The 19,700-nt window shown below is 29.7% G+C and overlaps 5 protein-coding genes across 18 annotated transcripts in view; 4 read left to right on the top strand and 1 right to left on the bottom strand.

Moving 5' to 3' along the window:
* LOC101493508 (zeta-carotene desaturase, chloroplastic/chromoplastic) overlaps window positions 1-388 on the top strand; it is a 5,575-nt gene extending 5,187 nt beyond the window's left edge. The window contains exon 14 of the mRNA XM_004495727.4: window positions 27-388. Within this exon, the coding sequence (XP_004495784.1) occupies window positions 27-191 (165 nt within the window). The 3' untranslated portion in view covers window positions 192-388. The remainder of the gene's footprint in view (window positions 1-26) is intronic.
* Window positions 389-1,257: 869 nt separating this feature from the next.
* Window positions 1,258-4,263, top strand: LOC101494052 (uncharacterized). Of its 2 annotated transcripts, none has more exons than XM_004495729.4 (7): window positions 1,258-1,672; window positions 1,924-2,021; window positions 2,212-2,277; window positions 2,492-2,574; window positions 3,185-3,231; window positions 3,749-3,827; window positions 3,938-4,263. In XM_004495729.4, exons 1-7 carry the CDS (start codon window positions 1,437-1,439, stop codon window positions 4,025-4,027), a joined length of 699 nt encoding a protein of 232 aa, XP_004495786.1. In that variant the 5' UTR covers window positions 1,258-1,436; the 3' UTR covers window positions 4,028-4,263. The 2 variants fall into 2 exon arrangements, with proteins under 2 accessions (XP_004495786.1, XP_004495787.1); XM_004495730.4 differs by having other exon boundaries at window positions 1,260-1,672; window positions 2,239-2,277.
* A 192-nt stretch (window positions 4,264-4,455) lies between these two features.
* On the bottom strand, window positions 4,456-10,719 carry LOC101494576 (uncharacterized). Of its 10 annotated transcripts, none has more exons than XM_073367191.1 (5): window positions 10,123-10,719; window positions 8,423-8,529; window positions 8,138-8,195; window positions 6,059-6,165; window positions 4,456-4,940 (listed from the first exon to the last, which is right to left on the bottom strand). In XM_073367191.1, exons 4-5 carry the CDS (start codon window positions 6,084-6,086, stop codon window positions 4,546-4,548), a joined length of 423 nt encoding a protein of 140 aa, XP_073223292.1. In that variant the 5' UTR covers window positions 6,087-6,165; window positions 8,138-8,195; window positions 8,423-8,529; window positions 10,123-10,719; the 3' UTR covers window positions 4,456-4,545. The 10 variants fall into 10 exon arrangements, with proteins under 10 accessions (XP_073223292.1, XP_073223293.1, XP_073223295.1 ...); XM_073367192.1 differs by having other exon boundaries at window positions 8,138-8,192; XM_073367194.1 differs by lacking the exon at window positions 8,423-8,529 and having other exon boundaries at window positions 8,138-8,192.
* A 1,822-nt stretch (window positions 10,720-12,541) lies between these two features.
* On the top strand, window positions 12,542-15,307 carry LOC101494890 (uncharacterized). 3 transcript variants are annotated; one of them, XM_073368100.1, is made up of 2 exons: window positions 12,542-13,950; window positions 15,098-15,307. In XM_073368100.1, the coding sequence occupies exons 1-2, from the start codon at window positions 13,086-13,088 to the stop codon at window positions 15,109-15,111; spliced, it is 879 nt and encodes a 292-aa protein (XP_073224201.1). In that variant the 5' UTR covers window positions 12,542-13,085; the 3' UTR covers window positions 15,112-15,307. The 3 variants fall into 3 exon arrangements, with proteins under 3 accessions (XP_073224201.1, XP_073224200.1, XP_073224202.1); XM_073368099.1 differs by having other exon boundaries at window positions 15,056-15,307; XM_073368101.1 differs by lacking the exon at window positions 15,098-15,307 and having other exon boundaries at window positions 12,543-13,347; window positions 13,450-14,230.
* A 4,099-nt stretch (window positions 15,308-19,406) lies between these two features.
* Window positions 19,407-19,700, top strand: part of LOC101495215 (protein NDL1-like) — a 5,448-nt gene continuing 5,154 nt past the window's right edge. The window contains exon 1 of one of the 2 annotated variants that reach the window (XM_073367789.1): window positions 19,407-19,611. In XM_073367789.1, the coding sequence (XP_073223890.1) occupies window positions 19,552-19,611 (60 nt within the window). In that variant the 5' untranslated portion in view covers window positions 19,407-19,551. The remainder of the gene's footprint in view (window positions 19,612-19,700) is intronic. The other variant, XM_012714553.3, reaches the window with a different exon arrangement.

The raw sequence follows: 19,700 nt of genomic DNA, 5'->3' as shown, positions 1-19,700 counted from the left end.
CCTGCTGAAATATTTGATCTGTTCAGGATTACATAGACAGCATGGAAGGTGCAACCTTATCCGGCCGGCAAACTTCGGCCTATATCTGTGATGCCGGGGAAGAATTGGTGGCATTGCGGAAGGAGCTTGTTGCACAGCTTAAAGACGACATTAAATTTACAAATACTAAAGATGAATTGAGTCTAGTATGAGAGGAATTTACAGATAAGGTAGTCATGTTATTTATACAATGTAAGCTTGTTTTTTAAGCATGTAACATTTTATGTTGTATATTTAATCAAAAAACAATTACAAAATTGTTTGCATTGCAGCAAGTAGTGTTGTGTTTATACTAGTGAACTATGGTGTCTATAAATTGTGATTTGTATCCGGTGGTTGACATTCTTAATGCTGTGTTTGGACTGAAATTTGGCATTAAGATAATAATGAGGTAATGCTCAAGGATCTGATCACTGTATAAGCGGATTTATTTAGAGTAAATCATAAATTCTGTCTCTATAAACTTATATTCACTCTCCTACTTTGACCCCTCAAACCAATAAAAATTATAACAATGATATCACTGTCAAACTTTTACATGTAGAGTATACTTGAAAAAGTTGATCGATGAAGGTTCCAAAACTTCAATTAAGGGATAAAATGAATTTAAACGTTTTTTACTCAATGAATTTGAACATTTTAAGTAATAGAAATTAAGGGATAAAATGAATTTAAACGTTTTTTACTCAATGAATTTGAACATTTTAAGTAATAGAAAATAATGTGCGTATGTTGTATACATATGCCCAAATTGGGCTAGGTAACTCAAAAGGAATTTGTTCTTGACTAGTTACTGAGTCATCAGGTCTGGCTTATTTACTTTAATATCTTTTTTTTCTTTCTATTGTAATACAACTCCAACTTAAATAACTCAAATGGAATAAAGTTTGGATGTTTATGTTTGGAATTTTTTTTTTAAAGTAAAATTGGTATAAAGTTCTGTCTAATTTTTTCAATTAACAAATTATTGTCACTTTCTAGCCAACTCAATGTTTACAGTGTAAAATCTTTGCTTAATAATAATCAAACATTTATTTTTACAAAATGTGAACTTGGATCTCCTACCGTAGCTTTTCATCGAAACACCATATACCCACTTCTATGGTGCCATAATCAGTTGTACAAATATTTTTATTGGGCCTAATCGTCCCAATAAAAATGGGCTAACGTAAAGGATTGATTGATGACTTTATGACATTGTCGTTAATCTATAAAGTGACTAGGAGATGGAGCCTTGGCCACACACATAATTAGTTGAGCTAGTGTTTGTGATATCAATTTCCTTTCAATTCGTTAGTTCATGTCAGAAGATGGATTATTGTCAAACGTATGGTGAACTGAACTGAAACCCACAAACTAAACCGAGAAAATATCTAAGTAATCATATGAATGAATGAATGATAAAGAAGTTGTATGAAATGGCAAAAATATGCTGCTTCAAAGGAACATCCCCTGCACTACCCATACAGTTACGGAAACAACACTGCTCAAAGAGTAACACACCCAATAGTAGAAAGACTTGTGCAATTCATAACATGAAAACAGAAAAAAATGAAACATCTCAACTATTGAAGATTGCTGTCAGCGGAGTCACTGAGCTCCTCAGGCTTTTCACTCCTTTCCAACAAACATGGTATTATACCGTTTATGAAGCACGGACACTGGTGTGTCTGGTGATTGATACTTGTGTGACACACGTAGTTTTATTCAATCACTTTAATTTTATTAAATTGTTATCAGCGGCTACGTGTTTGTGCATGTTGCAAATGATATCTAAGGCAATCCGCATTCTTTTTCACTAATTCATAAACATATATATTTATTAATTGTTGAGTGAATCCTACTCCCTAGACCCTACTTATTAATGTGCAACATTTTGAGCAGTGATATTGAGAAACAGAACAGTGAATTCCCAGTTTCAAGTGTAGATGATGTTCTAAACACCATCAAGTCTGATTATGACAATGCTTATTTTGTCACAGGTACTTTTTTCCTCCATCAATTTCCCTCTTAACAAATATTTTGTCACAAAATTGTTCTTACTCCCTAATTTAGCCTCATTTAATTCAACATCAGCTTCTTTTCTGGTATGTTATTATCTGTCTCCCAATTTTTTTATGCATGTTGAAATCAGGTTGTGCTTAAAATTGTCTCAATTTGTTTGACATTTAGGGAACTTCACTTCTTCAATTTATGCAGAAAACTGTATCTTTGAAGATCCAACTATTAAATTTAGTGGTAAGAATCATGGCTTTTACTTTACCAATAACTACTATTATGCTAGTCTTTCTGATGAAGAGTGGACATCTTCACCAGCAACCTGCACAGTGCTGCTGCTCTCTTCCTGTTTTCAAATGTTTAACAAACTATAAAAGCTACAAGGAGAAAAAAAAAGAACCATGAGTTGAAAATGTGTCAATTAGCTGAAGCTATGATGTCTGGTTATGTACAGGTAGGGATTTATATGCGCGCAACTTGAAATTGCTTGTTCCCTTCTTTGAATGTGCATCGATTCGATTACTAAAGATCGAAAAGGTAGATATTCTTCGAACATTAACATTTTATACTAGCTGTAAAACCAGAAATTGTCAACACGAGACAGCTATTCCATATTGATAGACTAATCAATTTAAGGGTGTGATGTTTCTCATTAAAACCATTTATATTCACGGGACCTGTTTAGTTAATGCATAGAAGATAGTTAAAGAAGGTTCACATTAAGTGGAACAGAATTAATTCATGTTCTGAATATATTCTATTTTCCTTTGTGGTTGAGGCTGGAGGAATGTACAAATTGAGGGCAAAAGAAACATTGGACTTAGCATATATGATCATTTCTATGTGATGCTCGTTTTTAGTGTTTTGACTTTGGACGGTCCCATAGATATGTGGAAAAATGATTAACTTTTAGAGATGTAAAAGAGTTGTATTACATCAAGTTTGAAGGTCCTCTTTGTTAAGTTCATATTATGTCTTGCCCTTGTAAAATGAAAATTATGACATTATATAGGACTATTTAAAGAGTGGGAAGGTCTACCATTTTTTTTCGTATTGTCAATAAAGGACATTAACATCTTGAACTAAACTTTTTTACTTCAAAGAATTAAACAGTGCTTCACTCATGATATATAAATTCATAATGCAGGATGTTGAGTCGGGAACAAATTTCCTACGTGCATATTGGAAATTGAGGTACTTACCCTGCTCATTAAGCATGTTAATGTAACATCTGAATTTTTTTTTTCAAACACTTGTATTAATCTCTCAATCTCAGCATGTTTTGAAAAATAACTATAGAAGTCATTTTTCCAAATATGCATCTCATATTCATATCAACTACCAGTTGGCCATGTAGTGTTATTCCATTATAGAAATGATACAACGACATCCCTGAATTTAATAATCTATATTTGACAGCCTTTTTCCTTTAACAAGAAGAAATAGTTTAGCACCAAAAGGATCCCTCAAGAGGTTGCTTTACTGTATAGATAATCAGGAAACAGTGCTTACAAGTAATATCAATTATTAATGAGTAAATCAATAGCTAATATTGCATGCCCATAGTAAATCACCTGTTAGAATAAAAGTGGTTGATTTTATCATTAACGTTTCAATGTGTTATTTCACCTCACTTTAGCATTGTCAATTCCTTTAACATTACACATCCCTATTAAAATTATCAATTTCTGCATTTTTTTTTCCTATGCAGGACCAACTTAAAGCTTCCTTGGAAGCCTCTGATTGCTATTGATGGAAGCACTTGCTATGAATTGAATGAAGATTTCAAAGTCAGAATCAAAATGCATCAATCTCAATCTTTTCGCCTAATACCTTTCCACCCATTAAAGTGATTTGAGATCCATATTAACTAGAAGTTACAACATTTTTTCTTTGACAGATCATTCGGCACGTCGAGAGTTGGAATGTTTCTGCTCTTGAAGCAATTTTGCAGATTTTCACTTTTAAGTTCGAAAAACCGGTTAGTTGAATGTCATGAAGTTTTGCATTCACACTTCACTCTTCGCTGCGCACTTGCTAATGAGGAGGTCACTTTGTAAATTAAATTAACATGTTTTCATGTGATTATTAATTTATATAAGGCATGTTTGGTTACAGAGTGAATTTTGCAAAAACAATGTAGTGTAGCTTTTACAAAATGACTACACTGTGACTTTGTCAAATCCATAGTGAAATCAAACACACATAGTATTTTTCTGATTTTTACTCAATATAGTTACTAATGATAGTGCAATTGTGCTTATGAGCCTATCTATTTTTCTGATTTATTTTTCCTATAAGCATAACTAGGAGAGTTTGCAGAATATTTTTGAATAGTAAAAAATCATTGAAGTGGACTTTTTCTCTATCTCTCTCTCTCTCTCTCAAGAGAAGACATTTTTCATAGACACAAATTAATTAGATCGAACCAAGTACAACATATATATGCTTAAAGAATATGTCTTACATGACAAAAATGAAGACATCAAAAGAAAGTATATAATAAATTCATGAAGGATATGATTGTGTAGCCGATTCACGTTGAACAGCCTTCATAAGCAAACTTCCATTTTCAAGAGCAACAATGACAGGAGAACCACCAATGCCACGAGCGACAGCATACATAATCTCGGTCATTAATGATTTAAACTCGTTTAGATCGAGTAAATCATTTTTATCTTCATCAAATCTTGTGAATATTAATTCTAATACACTTTCCATCTCTTGTTTTGGCTGTGAATGAGCACCTAAAGGCATAAACATCCCAAATCCATCACGGATTTCATCACGCGAAAGGTTACCGTCGCCATTGGTGTCTATCATTGCAAACCATTCGTTCACGAAACTATCGAAATTTGTTGCGTCGTCGACGAAATCCGTCACGGTGGCGCTGTTGACAACTGCTATATTCATTTGGAATGAATAGAATGTAGTAAGAAATGAATTTACGTTAGAATATGATTATTGCGGTTGGAGGACATGCATGTGTTGTTTTATTAATATATTTATAAAAGTAACGGTTGCCCAACATTCACGTTTCCGACTTTCCAACTGTTGACTAGCCTTTATTCTAGACCATTGCACTATTGCTATTACTTTTTTTTTTTTTATAAATTAATTTATAATATGCACTATTACTATGTGATTTTATATATCTTCCCCAATGAGCATATGAATCATGCAATGTTGACCAATCGTTGGCACATTGGTGCATCAAAATAAAAATGAGCCATTAATACTTATTTTTTTATATAAGTGTGCTAAAACTTCATACATTTTCTTCAATTGAATCAAGGGTTAACCTACCACATTATTATTATTATTATTAGATCACCGGTGTTGACATGATATCTTGATTTGAACCCCCACTTCTACTACGCTACAATCTCCAAATACTTTATGAAATACTAGTATACAAAGTAAGAAAACATATAAGAAAATAAGAAAATACTAGTATAATGAGTAATGTGTAAGATACATGTGGGCGGACCCTATTTATATCTATTTAGATAGTGGTTGAACTCTATTTGACACCGAGGTCTATAGGTTTTTTTATTCTAATTTGTATGTATCCCTCTCATCAAAATTTGAATTGGCCGATGAATATTGATTAAAGCCATAATATTTTTCCGAATATGTGTCCAAGCAAGATGACAAGGTAGACATAATTTTTTATATAAAGCAATACCATAAGAATTACCTTTGAACCAAGGTATTATGAAGTGGGTGCATTATTGACTCTAATAAAGTATTTTTTCTCTTTAATTTTTTTATAACTTTCAAATGAATGTTAAAAAAACAAATAGAAATATTATTTGTGATATCAAATACAAGACAAATAAAAATTATCAGTCATTGGGAGTATTTGTTGGATTCAATAATCATAAGTGAGCAATTGTTTTTGATGCATCGTTCAATATGACAAAACAATTTATTCTTTTCAATGGTTGTTTGAAACTTTTCTAACAGATGCAACAATGTTTAAGACTATTTATCTAGTTATGCTATTAACATTTCTTACATTGTACACGTGACACATAAGAGAACATGCCCCGAGGTATGTGAATAGTCCATATTCAAATAATTTACTATTTTGCTTAGATTTGGAAGCATTCTGCATGCATTGATCTGCATAAAAAGAGGAGGTGAATTTTAGTATACAGAAAATGATTTACCAGTTGATTATAACGTTCCTGAAGATTTGTGGGTCCATCTGTTTTTCTGATTAAAGGTAAAATAGGCATGAGCTTATGTTTGAAAAATTCGCTAAATATATGAGATTTATTAAATTAAGTGAGAAGTTAATTCAACGATATTTAAATATAGTATTAATCCTTTAACTTTTTTATTTATTTATTTCATTTTAGTTATTTAACTTTTTTTCTCTTAATTATATTTCTGTTAGTTAATTTGATCATTTTCGTTAATTTTTACAAACAAAAAATGTTAACTTTTGTCATTTTTTTATCTTCAAATCTATAAACTTAGAAATCTGAAATATTTTTTTATCAAAAAACTTAAAAAATTCATCAAACTTATGACGTTCAAACATAACATTTTAAATCTTTAACTCAAAGTCATATTTATCACATTTTAAACTCATAAAAATGATTTTTTGTTGTTAATTCACAAGAGAATCTAAATAAATAAGACTTAATGTTCTTCAAGATTGATAAGTTTTTTAATTACTTGATGCATATCGCTTTAACATTGTTTTGAGATTTTCTTTCAATTTTACGGATTCAAGTTGTTTGAATTTTCAATTTTAGTTTTTTTAGTGATGTTTGGCTTTAGGTAGATTTGTGTTTTTATGCGTGTGTTGCAGTTATCACATAAGGTCGTGTTTTAGATCTGTGTTTTTATGCGTGTGTGTTTGAGTTTTAAGACCGTATTTGAATTTCATGCTAGCATTTATTTGACATCATATATGCCTATTTTGAATTTGAAAGCTTTGATGAGTTTGATGAGTGTTTTTTCTTCTCAATTTGAGGTTGAGTTCGAAAATTATGGAGTTGATGAATTTTTCTGATTTTTCGGATTAAGTGGGTGATGAATATTTGGGTTTGGACGATGGAGATAATAAATTTATTAATTTTTATTTAAATTTTTTGTAAAAAAAATTAAAGAATAGAATCATTGATTTACATGAGAATTCTAAAGAAGAAGAATTTATGGAGGTATTTTTCATTTTTCTAAGTTTGAAATCTTAAAAATTTGAATTTATAAATAATAGATTTGATAGTTTATGGATTTGAAGATGATAAGTTTAATAAATTTCCTAGATTTTTAAATTAAATGAGATAAAAAAAATTATAAACTTATGAGTTTAAAAATGAATAAGATAACAAAATTTAATATTTTTAATAGAAATAACCAACTTGATTAAAGGAAATATAATTAAAATATCAAAATATAACTAAAAAAAAACTAAATAATTAAAATAAAACAAGAACATAAATTAAAGAACTAAAATGTAATTTAACCTTAAATATATCATAACTTTTCTATAGAATTGTGCATAGATCATAGAATCCAATCCATTTTTCTAGTTCAGGTTTTAATAACCATAGATTATTTCAAAAAAGCAGTACATAGTTGTAAACGGTTGAGGTTTAGTAACTATACCATTTTTACATAGTTTGTAAGGGTTAGCATTTGCCGATGAGACAAAAACAACAAACGTTTTTTTACACACTTCATATTTATAATGAATTTAAATCTTTATTTTTATCAATCTTCCCGACGTGGGACTTGGTACTTTGGCTAAACAAAGTACTAACACACATGAGTGGGACGTTGGTGTTGCACTCTGCGACCAATGAACTTTATTTTATAATAATATTAATAAATCTATAATTGTAATTTAATCAAATTAGTAATTAGTAGTTAGTATTCCTTTCAAAACAACATATATAAATTAGTAATTTATTTTCTGCTAAGCCTGTTAGTGAAAATCAAATTAACTACTTACATGAATCTGAGTTGTGACTAATTTGTAAATAATATTTAGTTTTTATTTATTTTATAAGTTATTGGATTATGTAAAATATTACTAAATTACAAAACCTAAAAACAAACAAGAAATTATAACAATGTGGACCTTTATAATTGAAATCTCCTCCCGCTTTGTCCAACATGCTACAGCCTTTTGTCTTCTACTAGGTAAAGATCACGTGAATTCAGTAAAAACAAAAACATTTGATAATTTTATAATCGCAAGTGATAGTAATCTCTAACTTTTACCTAAGTCCATTCCATATATTTAATTCAATTAATTCAATTTTCAAACAGATATATGTATTTTATGATGAAAGGTATTGGTAGTGAAGATATTTGTTCCTTAATTTATAAAAAGAAGCAAGACAAAATGGAAAAGAAAACATACGTGGTCGTTCAGTCATCTATATTCCTTTGTCATCAATGTATATGTGGACAAATCCAGATTGTCAAGTACTAATTAATTCCTTTTGGACTTTGTTTTCCCTTCTTGCACTGAGGCATTGCAAATGAGTTTACATGATCGCAACTTTTGTGGCAATGGCTTAATAATCAAGATACAACGTCCATTTTTGTGTGTGTGGCAATGGCTTAATAAAGAAGTACAATTTGGAACAACGCCATAAATTTTCAATTGGTTTTAGGATTTACTAGAGATGTCTCTTCAACGTGAAAACTACTAATAACTTGTCTTGTCTTTAATTTCAAAATGGTATAATATGATGTGAAATATTGAATTATAAATGTATTATTTTTAAACTTTATTTTAAGCACTTTTTATTTTTATTTTTATTTTTAGTTTAATTGTAATTTTGACTTTTTAGTTTTATTCGTTCACAAACTTAGTCCTTTATTTCCAAAATAGAGAAAAAAATCTTTGAATCGGTGAAAATAGTAATAAAAAATACATTGAAATATTACTTTTTTCACTTTATGCTTGGTCTGAGGGCAGGCTTTTTTTAATGGGTAGGGCTGAATGAAGAAAGTTTTATCCCATATGCCAACAATTATAGTTCTACACTACAATCTCTCAAAAATGTCAATTTTACCCCTTTTTATCTTTTACTATTTTACCATTTTATTTTTTACTCTCATTTCAAATTTTACGGACTAATCACGTTTTTATTTCAACCAAATTTTTCGATACCTAAAACTTTTTTGAGATGTATGTGTTATGTAAAACTTTCCATAAAACTCAACACAAGTTCTCTGGAACACTACTTTTTTTTTTTTTTAATTATCTATTAGTTTTTCTTTTTTAGGAATAAATATGGATATACCACTATTATATAATATACCATATGTGTAGATACAACTAACGCATTTACAATTAATCAGCAAAGACTAATTTTAATGGATAATATTATTGTGTAATTGTAATGTACTGTTATAAAACTTTAATTTAATACATTATTTTATATTATTTATAGTGCCATGAGCTAGGGAGGTTGTTATTAAAATTAAAGCAACTATTATCATCATCAGATCAAATATATGATAGAGAGGAAGGAAAACAATATTAATCTTGAGTTATGATAAGGGTGGAAAATATATGACAATATTAATCGTGAGTTATGACAAGGGTGGAAAATATAAGTTAGTCGGTAGTTTAATGCGAAGTGCAACTAAAAAATATTGTTGTGGATTAAAAATTAGATCATTACTATTAAAAGATGCTTTGAGATGAATAGTTATGATAATTTGTGGACTTTACAACCACAAGTTTCATGATATCATAGAAGAACATGCATTTGTGAGATATTTAACAAAAGAATTGTGAAAACATATCAACAATTTGATAAAGTATCAAGTTGAACTGAGACATATGCGACTCTCATTGAGATCGATAAGAGGTGAGAGGTGTAGAACATAAATGTAATATTTATTCAAATTAGTAGAAGATGAAAATATGTGTGTTGAAATAAAAAATGAGAAGACTTGAATGTTATAATAGATATGTATTAAGCGCATCTAGATTCAATCAAGTTGTTGAACTTATTTTATATTGAGTTAATTTTTAACAAATTTGTACGTGTGTGTATTCAATATATATTAAAAAAAAATTATAAATCAAAACAATTGACTTACCTCTTCGTACCATACTATACGAACGATATGGTGCTCATATATATCATATCACTTAACCATAGATGTATCATACCATCCTCCAAGAAACTACACACACTCTCTTTTGATTGTTGTATAACCTTTTCATCTTGTTGGTTGTCGGTGGAGTTTGTTCTAACATTAGGAGAGGACTCTCTCTACAAGAAAATGATGTAAAAGCTTTGTACGACACATATAATTTATTCATGTCGACATATCCAACCTACACCCACTTACATAAATAAATAATTTCATTTAAAATATGGAAAATTTGAGCCTAAGTTTTTTGAATTGGTGTACACATACATATCAGAAAACTTGATACAAGTTTTCAGGAATTGATGCGTGTTCTAGAAATTATATATCTATATGCAAAAATATTGAATCATGAACTAACAAACATATTGAAAGAACAAAGAATCATTTCATGAACTAGTATAATAACACATGTAGTTATAGAGTGATAAATTTTGAATGATGTGAAATCGACTTCTAAATCAATGGAATTTCATTCATACACTTTCAAGTACAAAACGACGGTTTACTACACGATCTAAATTAGCATGGCATTGTTACCGTGACCTATGAGTAAGTGAGGAAATAAGTCTAACAAGAGTCTATATATAGTTTAGATTACGACAAATCAAAACTATTTTAAAAGTCTTTTTAATTAGCAAATAATTTTATTTTTATTTTTATTATTATAATGATATTTAAGTTTTATATTTTTGTGTTAAATGATAGATTTTTGGTCTTTTAAGTGTATGTAGCCATGAGATGTGAGAACGTGCTTGCATTTTTCGTTACACGACTTTGTGGGTTTGACTTCTTAGTTCTTAGGAACCGTTTATGAGCCTCCACTCCTTCGATTTATATACAGGAAAAGTAAGGGAATTTGAGAATATATACATTTATTGACCTTTCAATGTTCCAAATGATATAAATTTATTTAAGATTTTGCAACAACAAAATTACCATCATACTAAATAGCATTGTTGTTTTGCAAATTAACGTCTTAAAAATAGTTTAAAGTTTTTGAACAAAGAAATTATCTATTGAAAAGTCAAATATATATGTTTTAGTTGAAACAATTGTGTAGGACTAACAGACGATGTAATGTGATATAGGTATCAGGTATTTGCATTTGCATGTGTAATGAATGATATGTCTCCTGTTAAGTATGTCTAAAAGTTCAATCAACTAAGTATTAAATTAGGTCATTTGACGTCCATACAACATCCCGGATTTGAGCCGTGACACCACGAGACACATAAGACCTACAAATAGATATGATGGACTAATATGTCTAAAAGGATCATGATAACGTGATGGTCCACAATCCTTCAAACATAAAGTCCGTTAGAACTTACAATCCTTCAAACATAAAATACGTAGGACTGCAATGTTTAAGGGTTACATTGATAATAACATAACGGCCTAAAATCTCCAAATATAAGTACATAGGACCATAATGTTTAAGAGTAGCAATCCAAATGTGGGTATTGTAATATGTTTGAAGCTCCAACGGTTGATTATGAACATAATGTGCATGTTAGTCCACTGATCAAAGATTAACTTTAAAAATATGAAGCACACACACGTTTCAGTTGTTCCTATAGCAATGCCAACAGAGGTGAGAGTTCACACACCCTTCAGAGACAAGCTAGACAATCTCCAGACAAAAACCCACAACTCTGCACCTAGCACAGAAGCATGCCCAAGATTCCTCACAAACTCAGACATGCATAGAAGTACGATGAACTAAGCCATCAACATTAACCTTGACAAAATTCTCATCCAGCGATTTCCAGCCAACATTAATCATTTGATTTATTCGAAGGCACAACTTCGAATAAAAACTTACTTGACTTATTTAACAATGTCCTAAAAACACCGGTTATGATTTTAAATTTACACTATCTTTTTTTATGGAGTTGTAGATTAATAACGCACAATTTTTTTTGGACAAAAAAACTAATCTAGAGTTTTTTAACCAAATATCATAAACTCCTTTTATTATTTTTCCAATTATTCATCCCTTATATTTACTATTTTATTGTTGTAAACATCTTAAAATTTGCCCAAGTAAGATAATTCTTGTGATTTTGATGGTAAAATTCTATTTGATAGTTTTAACAATTGAATTAAAATTAAGTTATATGATATTGAGTTATTCACATTTAATTATTTTTCTTCTAATACATGCATTTCTAGTAAAATAATATTAAAATAGTAAAATTGTTAATCTATACATAAATTTTAGGTATTAATTAATTGTAATTGAGTGAGGTGCGTAGTGCAGCTATCCGTGTGAAATTATGACGTAGCAATAGGCAATAGCATAGAAATATAAAAAGATGGTTTAATTTATTTGTTCTCCCCTTACCTTACCTTACCTTTAATCAGTGTAGCGTAACCCTCACAATTCAGCCTTACAGCAACATACCCAGTTCCCATTTTTCTCCATATTCTCTCCTTTCTCTTTCGCTGTCACCATCTCATTTCACCTCTCCTACTCCTTCTCCTTCTCCTTCTCCTTCTCCTTCATAATTTTAATTATAATTATAATTATTAATAAATAAATATATTATTATTATTACAGATTTGTTTGAAACAAAAGAACAAAGTCATTGACAGTGAAACAAGTACTATAGTTTTTTGTCTGCTTCTCTGTAACCTTGTTTTACTCTCTCTCTCTCTCTCTCTCTCTCTACATTCTTCCAAATCTGTCTTTAACATGCACGCTCCTCTTCTTCTCTCTCTCTCTCGATTCAACACTTTCTCAGATGCTTTCTATTGTACTCTCTTCCCTTCACTTTAGCTAAAACTCTGTCTTTCACCTCTCTGCTAAATTTTGGCTTCTTCTCAGTTACTGCTTTTGTTCTCTACTCTTTATTCTCCTTCCAAAATTCAATTCTCTTCAACCTACTCTTTCAAAACTAAATATGAAGGATTTCCCATCTTGTTTTGGTGAGAATGCAGTTCAAGTATCAGATTCTTCATCTTCAAATTCCAACAAAACTGCACAGAATCTCGTTATTTGCGTTTACCAATGCTCAATTCAAGGTAGATCTTGTTTAATTACCATAACATGGAGTAAGAGTTTAATGGGTCAAGGGTTTAGTGTTGGGATTGATGATTCTTCAAATCAGTGTTTATGTAAAGTTGATGTAAAACCTTGGGGGGTGTTTTCAAAGAGAAAGGGGGGTAAGACTTTACAAGCTTATTGTTGTAAGATTGATGTTTTTTGGGATCTTTCTTCAGCTAGATTTGGTGTTGGACCTGAACCTATAGAGGGTTTTTTTGTAGGAATAGTTGTTGATAAACAAATGGTTCTTCTTCTTGGTGATTTGCGGAAAGAAGCTTTTAAGAAATCAAATGCTGTTCCATTATTACCCTCTAATGCCGTTTTTGTTGCTAAGAAAGAACATGTTTTTGGTAAGAAGTTTTTTGGTAACAAGGTTGTGTTTTGTGACAATGGTCAAATTCATGATCTTGTTATTGAGTGTGATACTTCTAACGCAAGCGATCCGTGTCTTATAATTCGGGTCGATAGCAAGATTGTGATGCAGGTAAAGAGGTTGAAGTGGAAGTTTAGAGGAAATTATACCATACTTGTGGATGGAATTCCAGTTGAGGTTTATTGGGATGTTTATAATTGGCTTTTTGGTACATCTTTTGGAAATGCTGTGTTTATGTTTAGAACATGTTCATCTCAAGATAAAATTTGGGCTTCTCAACCAATTTCTGATGCCAATGTGTTGCAGTGGTCTTTCTCTCAGAGGTTTTCTGAAACCAAATTGCAACAAGGTGTTGGTTTTTCTCATGTTTTGTATGCTTGGAAGAACGAGTAGAGTTGTGGAAAATTCGTCGTAGTTGGTGGAATACTAACAGAACTTTTGTTTGTATTGTTTCCTCTTTTATATTCATACCCTCAAATTTATCTGTGAATTTTAATAGATCTTAGAATTTTTTCTCCTCCAATTGGCTGTATATTTATCTTTAAGTGTTAATTTTATGATTCATAGTACAAAAACTAGATGTTCAACTTTTGTTTATGTGTTTTTCAAGTGCTGCTTTTTCATTCTTTGGATCTTTTTTGTCATTAACATACATAGTACCCTTTATCTTAACTCTTAAGTTTCATATTGTCATATATTTTAATCATTTTGTATTGAAATTCAACTTATTAAATATGTGAGGAAGTACTGCAAAGTGCAAACTAGTAATGTCGAATAACACAGAAAAGATACATTTAGTACATGTTTGGTATCACGGTGGATATACTAGAACCACGGTGAGTCATCGTGATTCTGACAAAATCCATTATGATACCAAAAAATCAAAATATCAAAATCACGATGGCGCTGTGATTAAAGAGGAAGGTAATTGTGAGAGCAAAAGAGATCAATGAATATATCTTTGCTTTCCTTGGCATTTTAAAAATTATTGGAACTTTTTCTCTGTTTTAGGGACCTAAAATAGTGAAACTATCACCAGGCTGAGGGATCAATCTTCAATACTTGTGAAATCACCTTGGTATGAGATTCTGGTGAACTCAGATCCTCTATAGTTGTTATACGGTGTATCGGTTGTAGCCTTGTAGGGATTTTTAAATAAACAAAACTAATGATCCCTACTATTAACGCAATATACAGTAGTTGTAGAGGATCAATTTGTTTATTTTTTTATTTTTTGGTGCTAAGATGTGCAATATCATTTTGGTTACCATATGATTAGTGACATGGCTTTTGATGTCTTGGTCTGCTAACTAAACTAATGAGATATTGTCTGCTAATTATGTCATCTGGTTCATGACTCCCCCAAATAATGCCATGCTGCTCTATTGCGTTACTTGTAGATCTTTCATTCTCTTTCACAGCCAAATCTAATAGTTTGTCTTTCAATCCTGCAGCCTGTCTTTTTTTATGATTCTGTCATACAAATCATGCTACAGGTCATCATTGCTGACAATGGTTACAGCTGCAAATTCAGATGGTAATCTCCTATGTAAGAGCTAAGAAAATCTTGGAAGATCCAAACTCAACAACAAACTGTACTGCTGTCATTGAATTATTTATTTATGTTCTATCATCCTTTTCATAGCATCTTTGTAATTAAATAATAGCATTTGAAGATAGCAATATGTTAAAAGTATCTTCTTTCAGCTCAGATCCTTAAGAAAAGGTTCCATAGTATTGATCTTCTAAAATGAAAGGGAGTCTTGACACAACGGTTGGACTCGCTGCCATAGTATTGCTTACATTCAATGTTTTAAAAACATTGAATCTAAATCAAATTGACGAAACCCCCAAATCATGGTTTAATTGGTTCAACAATGGTTGAACCAAATAATGAATAAATAGAAAGTTTTTTATTAGTAAAAAAAAAAGTAATGCACATAATAAAAACTCATTGAACCAACTGCTGTTCAATTTGGTTCTACTAAGGTACAACCGAAATCAAACCCAATTGGTACAACCCATTGAATTGTCTTGTTCGAATTTTTAAAATATTGCTTACAATAAATCATTTTGGATCCGATCCAACTCTAGATTGGACCCTGCCAAGATGCCCTTCTATTGATCTTCTAACATGATTGTAATTGCTAATGTGGGAAGAAGTGTAAGAAAGTGTAAGAAAAAATGTCTGCCAGCTCCCAAGTCATAGTTGCTTATGGCTACCCTTGCTCCTCCTCCTTTAATTTTTTACATATCTCGCTTTGTGAATTTGATAAATTATATTGTTGCACTTTGGAGACTCTGTCAAAGTTAATGTGATATTTATTAATAATATGCTCTTGGAGTTTTGCTTAATCATTCTGTCTTCAGCTGCAGGTAACGTTTGATGAAATTCAGAATTTTATGTATTTGTTTATTAGGTGAAATAAATGCAATTCCCGGATTTGCCTTGCTTTTACAGTTGTCAAGTGTGTGCAATATAAGTTGCAAGATCATCGATGAGAGTGTTTTATCTATTTTTTCTTATGAAGTACCACTACTTATTAACCAATCTTGGAGATGACAAAATATGGGTGTATTAAGCAGTTATACAAATTTTCTCTCTCCTCACTTTAATCGGATCTCTGGACTTAATTTAGTTTTCCTTTCTTTATTTAGACTCATTCACCTGCTCCTGTTTTAATAGTTGATAGTTTTAATTTATTTTTTTTGATTTTTTTACTAAAAAATAATGATGTGAGATATTTAAAATAACATAACATATGATATGATAATTTAGAATTATTAACAACTATGAAATTAGAATAAAACGCCGTTAAAACTTCGATTTTAACTTTGAATCTTTTTCTTCATATTTTTAATTTAATTAATAACATGTGAATAATTAATGCATCTAGATGATTCTATATCATATAATTGTATATCACGCCATTTAAAATATCCAAATCGTCATTTTCTTTAGTTAAAAAATCTAAAGGGGAAACTGAAACTGTCGATTTTTAAAATAAAATGATCAACTTCATAAAATGATAATAATAGAGATATCAAAATTACAATTATATATAAAATGTATTAAAATAATTTAATATTCTTAAAATATAATGACAAAAAGTTATTGATGAGACACATTTAATACTTTTTTTTATTTTTTTATTAAATACTAATATTAATTGTGAATTCAGTAAAAAAAAGTTAACTATGAAATCAACTTAGAAATTCAAATAAGAATATAACCATTCTAGATCTTCTAACACTCATGTATAACTCTATTAATACTAGGATAAACTCTTACCATCTCTAATAGTTTTTTTTTTTTACTTTGTTAATCTTTTATGCATAACTCTATTAATACTAGGATAAACTCTTACCATCTTTAATAGTTTTTTTTTTTTACTTTGTTAATCTTTTATGCATGTATACTTCGCCGTAACTCTATCGTCACATCTCATGTTTTCTCAAAAATCCTAAATTTTATGTTTAATTAATCTAGATGTGTCTTTTAAGTTGGATTATATCATACACCCCCACACCTAAATCTGTCACCCCTCATGACACGTGAAAATACAATTTTATCATTTTAACCATTTATAATAAGTTTTAAAACCGATAGTTTTAGAAGTTTTAAATTTTTGAAACTTTCGAAATTATCAAATTTTCGAAAGTTTCCAAATCTAGAAAGTTTCGAAAGTTTTCTAGCCTGTAAATTTTCAAAATAAGAATTACATTTAGAAAATTTTGAAAGTTTCTAAATTTAGAAAGTTTTCAAATATGGAAAGTTTTGAAATTTTCCTATTTTGAATTGTTTGAAAGTTTTGAAAATTTTGAAATTTTCTATTTCGAAAGATTCGAATTGTTCGAAAATTCTAGAAATTGTCATTTCGAAATTTTAAAAATTTTAGAATATTTTAAAAAGAGATGTTGAAAAAATGAGAAGTTAAAAAAAGTGAAGGTTTTATAAATAACAAAATTTTATTTTCACGACGAAATGGAAGGGATTACAGATTTAGACCACAAGGTAGAATCCATTATGTATTTTTTGTATTTAAAAATATTGAATTAAAAAAGAAATTCTCACTCAAAAATCCACCAATTCATGAGACCCATGTAACTTCTGTTTTAAAAAATTGTCCCCACACTGAAGATAGCACACACCACACCATATGAAATTCACCACATTTCCTTAGGTTGGTTAAGGTTATGGTATCGATGTAATGACGAGGCCGCGATCAGCGGGTAAAGAAAGAGCAAGTCCAGTTCCTTTCAGGGGAACAGACCAATCAATCACCATGCATGCTGTTGGTTTACTAACGGCAATTACTGAGTGAATTTCATTCAAGGGAAAACTTTTTCTTTTACAAAATCAAAGGGAAGAAAACCTAAGACTATTAATTAAATCATTCCACGTGTTTACAAATGGGAGACCTAGATGTGCTTGTTAGAAAGAATTGTAATTAGGAGAATGTTTGTTACAAATTATAAATAAATTAAAAGGTTCAACCAATTTAATTATCTAAAATATAAAAATATATATGTCCTGTTTTAAATTTAGTTTGATTTTCGTTTAATTTTTTTTTCTTTCTTTTTAGTTTGACCTCTAAAATTATATTATGTTTGTAATGTTATATTATTTCTATTATATTTCGTTAAAAGAAGATACACCACTTTTATAATATTGATGTACGTATAATGATACTAAGAGAATAACTTATATAAATAAAAAATATATTTTTTGATGAATTTTTTATTAAAAGTAAAAAATAAAAAAAAAATATCATATTCTTCTTATTTAGAAAAATTAAATCATTTGGGGTATTTTAAATTTGAGCCTTTTTTTTCAATTGATCATTTAAGTTTTTATTTTTTCAAATTGTTTTTTATGTTATATTTTGTTCGATTTGTTAATCTTTAACTGTTCAAGTTATGATCTATTAACAATGTTATCCAAAACAATAAAGTAATCTCTTTATTTTCTTCTTCATCAATCTTTCATCTATTTGAAATTCAATTTTTTAACAATTTAAAATTTAAGATGAAAAACTTGAACAAAAATTGTATTAAACTTAAATATCACATATATATTTTAGTCTAATTAAAATTAAAAATCCTAAATACAAAAAAAATAAAATAATCATGCCATCCTACATGCCTATTTTTTGTTGGGACCGGGAGATGGAAGTGAAGAGCTGGCGTGTGATGATCATACTTTATTAGTGGAGGGCATTTCTCTAATAATAAATTCCAGGTGGCCTACAGCTGGATAATGATGCCACTCCAAAATTACAAGATAACCCATCGTTTTACATTTCATTATTTTTTTATGCTATGCCTCTCAGAAATTAAATTACGATCACATGTCATGTGCGCCGCTAATGTAATCGCTGTCATGTCTTTCAACCCATGCCATCCCAGCTCAACGCCAACAAAACCCTCAACCATAAATAAATTCAATAAAAATAATATTACTATTTTGTCACGTTATCTTTTTATATATATAAATAATAAATAAAAGTTGCAATCTACATCAATATTTTTTTTAAGAGCACTAGTATTTTTTAAACCAATAGAAAATTATAAAAAGAAATAACGTAAACTAGAGTAATGTTATTATTACTACTTACTAGAACTTTTTTTTACCAAATACTTTATATAGTATAATATAAAATAAAATGTAAATTTAAATGGCGTTTTAACTCTTTCCAACGGTCACTGACTCAGCAGCACATACGACAAACACTGTAAAATGTTTGTTTCTGTTTACTGTTCACTCACTCGTGTTTTTTTGTTTTGTTCCCTTCAAATTGTGCCGGTAATTTTATACCAATTAGCAAAAAAAAAAAAATAGGGACAAGAAGAGTAAGAACTAAGAAGCAAGAAAGAAAGAAGAAAAAAAAACTGTGCGCTATATTGGTGGGGTGCATGTTTGTTTGTTAACTCTGTTTACAAAGTAGTCATGGCCAATTCAACCGACTCTCTCTCCATTAACATTGATTTCATACCTTTGGGAGGAAAGGTAATGTCATTTAAATGCAAAATGTGTATGGAGGTTAAATTTGTGTATAATAATTATTAACATATAACTTTTTATTTTTTTCTTCGGGG

Source organism: Cicer arietinum, chromosome 4 (genome assembly GCF_000331145.2).
Source record: "Cicer arietinum cultivar CDC Frontier isolate Library 1 chromosome 4, Cicar.CDCFrontier_v2.0, whole genome shotgun sequence".
In the NCBI taxonomy this organism is placed as follows: Eukaryota; Viridiplantae; Streptophyta; class Magnoliopsida; order Fabales; family Fabaceae; genus Cicer; species Cicer arietinum.
Note: the sequence above shows the minus strand (reverse complement) of the source record. Positions and strands in the feature narration are given on the sequence as shown.

Excerpts from the sequence above, each read along its gene's own strand:
- LOC101494890 (XM_073368099.1), top strand. The coding sequence starts at position 13,086 with ATGAAGGATTTCCCATCTTGTTTTGGTGAGAATGCAGTTCAAGTATCA.
- LOC101494576 (XM_073367190.1), bottom strand. The coding sequence starts at position 6,086 with ATGTTCTCTTATGTGTCACGTGTACAAT. Across the intron at positions 4,941-6,058 it reads TTATGTGTCACGTGTACAAT|CAGTTGTCAACAGCGCCACC; the intron begins GTAAGAAATGTT and ends AAATGAATATAG.
- LOC101494052 (XM_004495729.4), top strand. The coding sequence starts at position 1,437 with ATGATAAAGAAGTTGTATGAAATGGCAAAAATATGCTGCTTCAAAGGA. Across the intron at positions 1,673-1,923 it reads ACTCCTTTCCAACAAACATG|TGATATTGAGAAACAGAACA; the intron begins GTATTATACCGT and ends CATTTTGAGCAG. Across the intron at positions 3,232-3,748 it reads CGTGCATATTGGAAATTGAG|GACCAACTTAAAGCTTCCTT; the intron begins GTACTTACCCTG and ends TTTCCTATGCAG.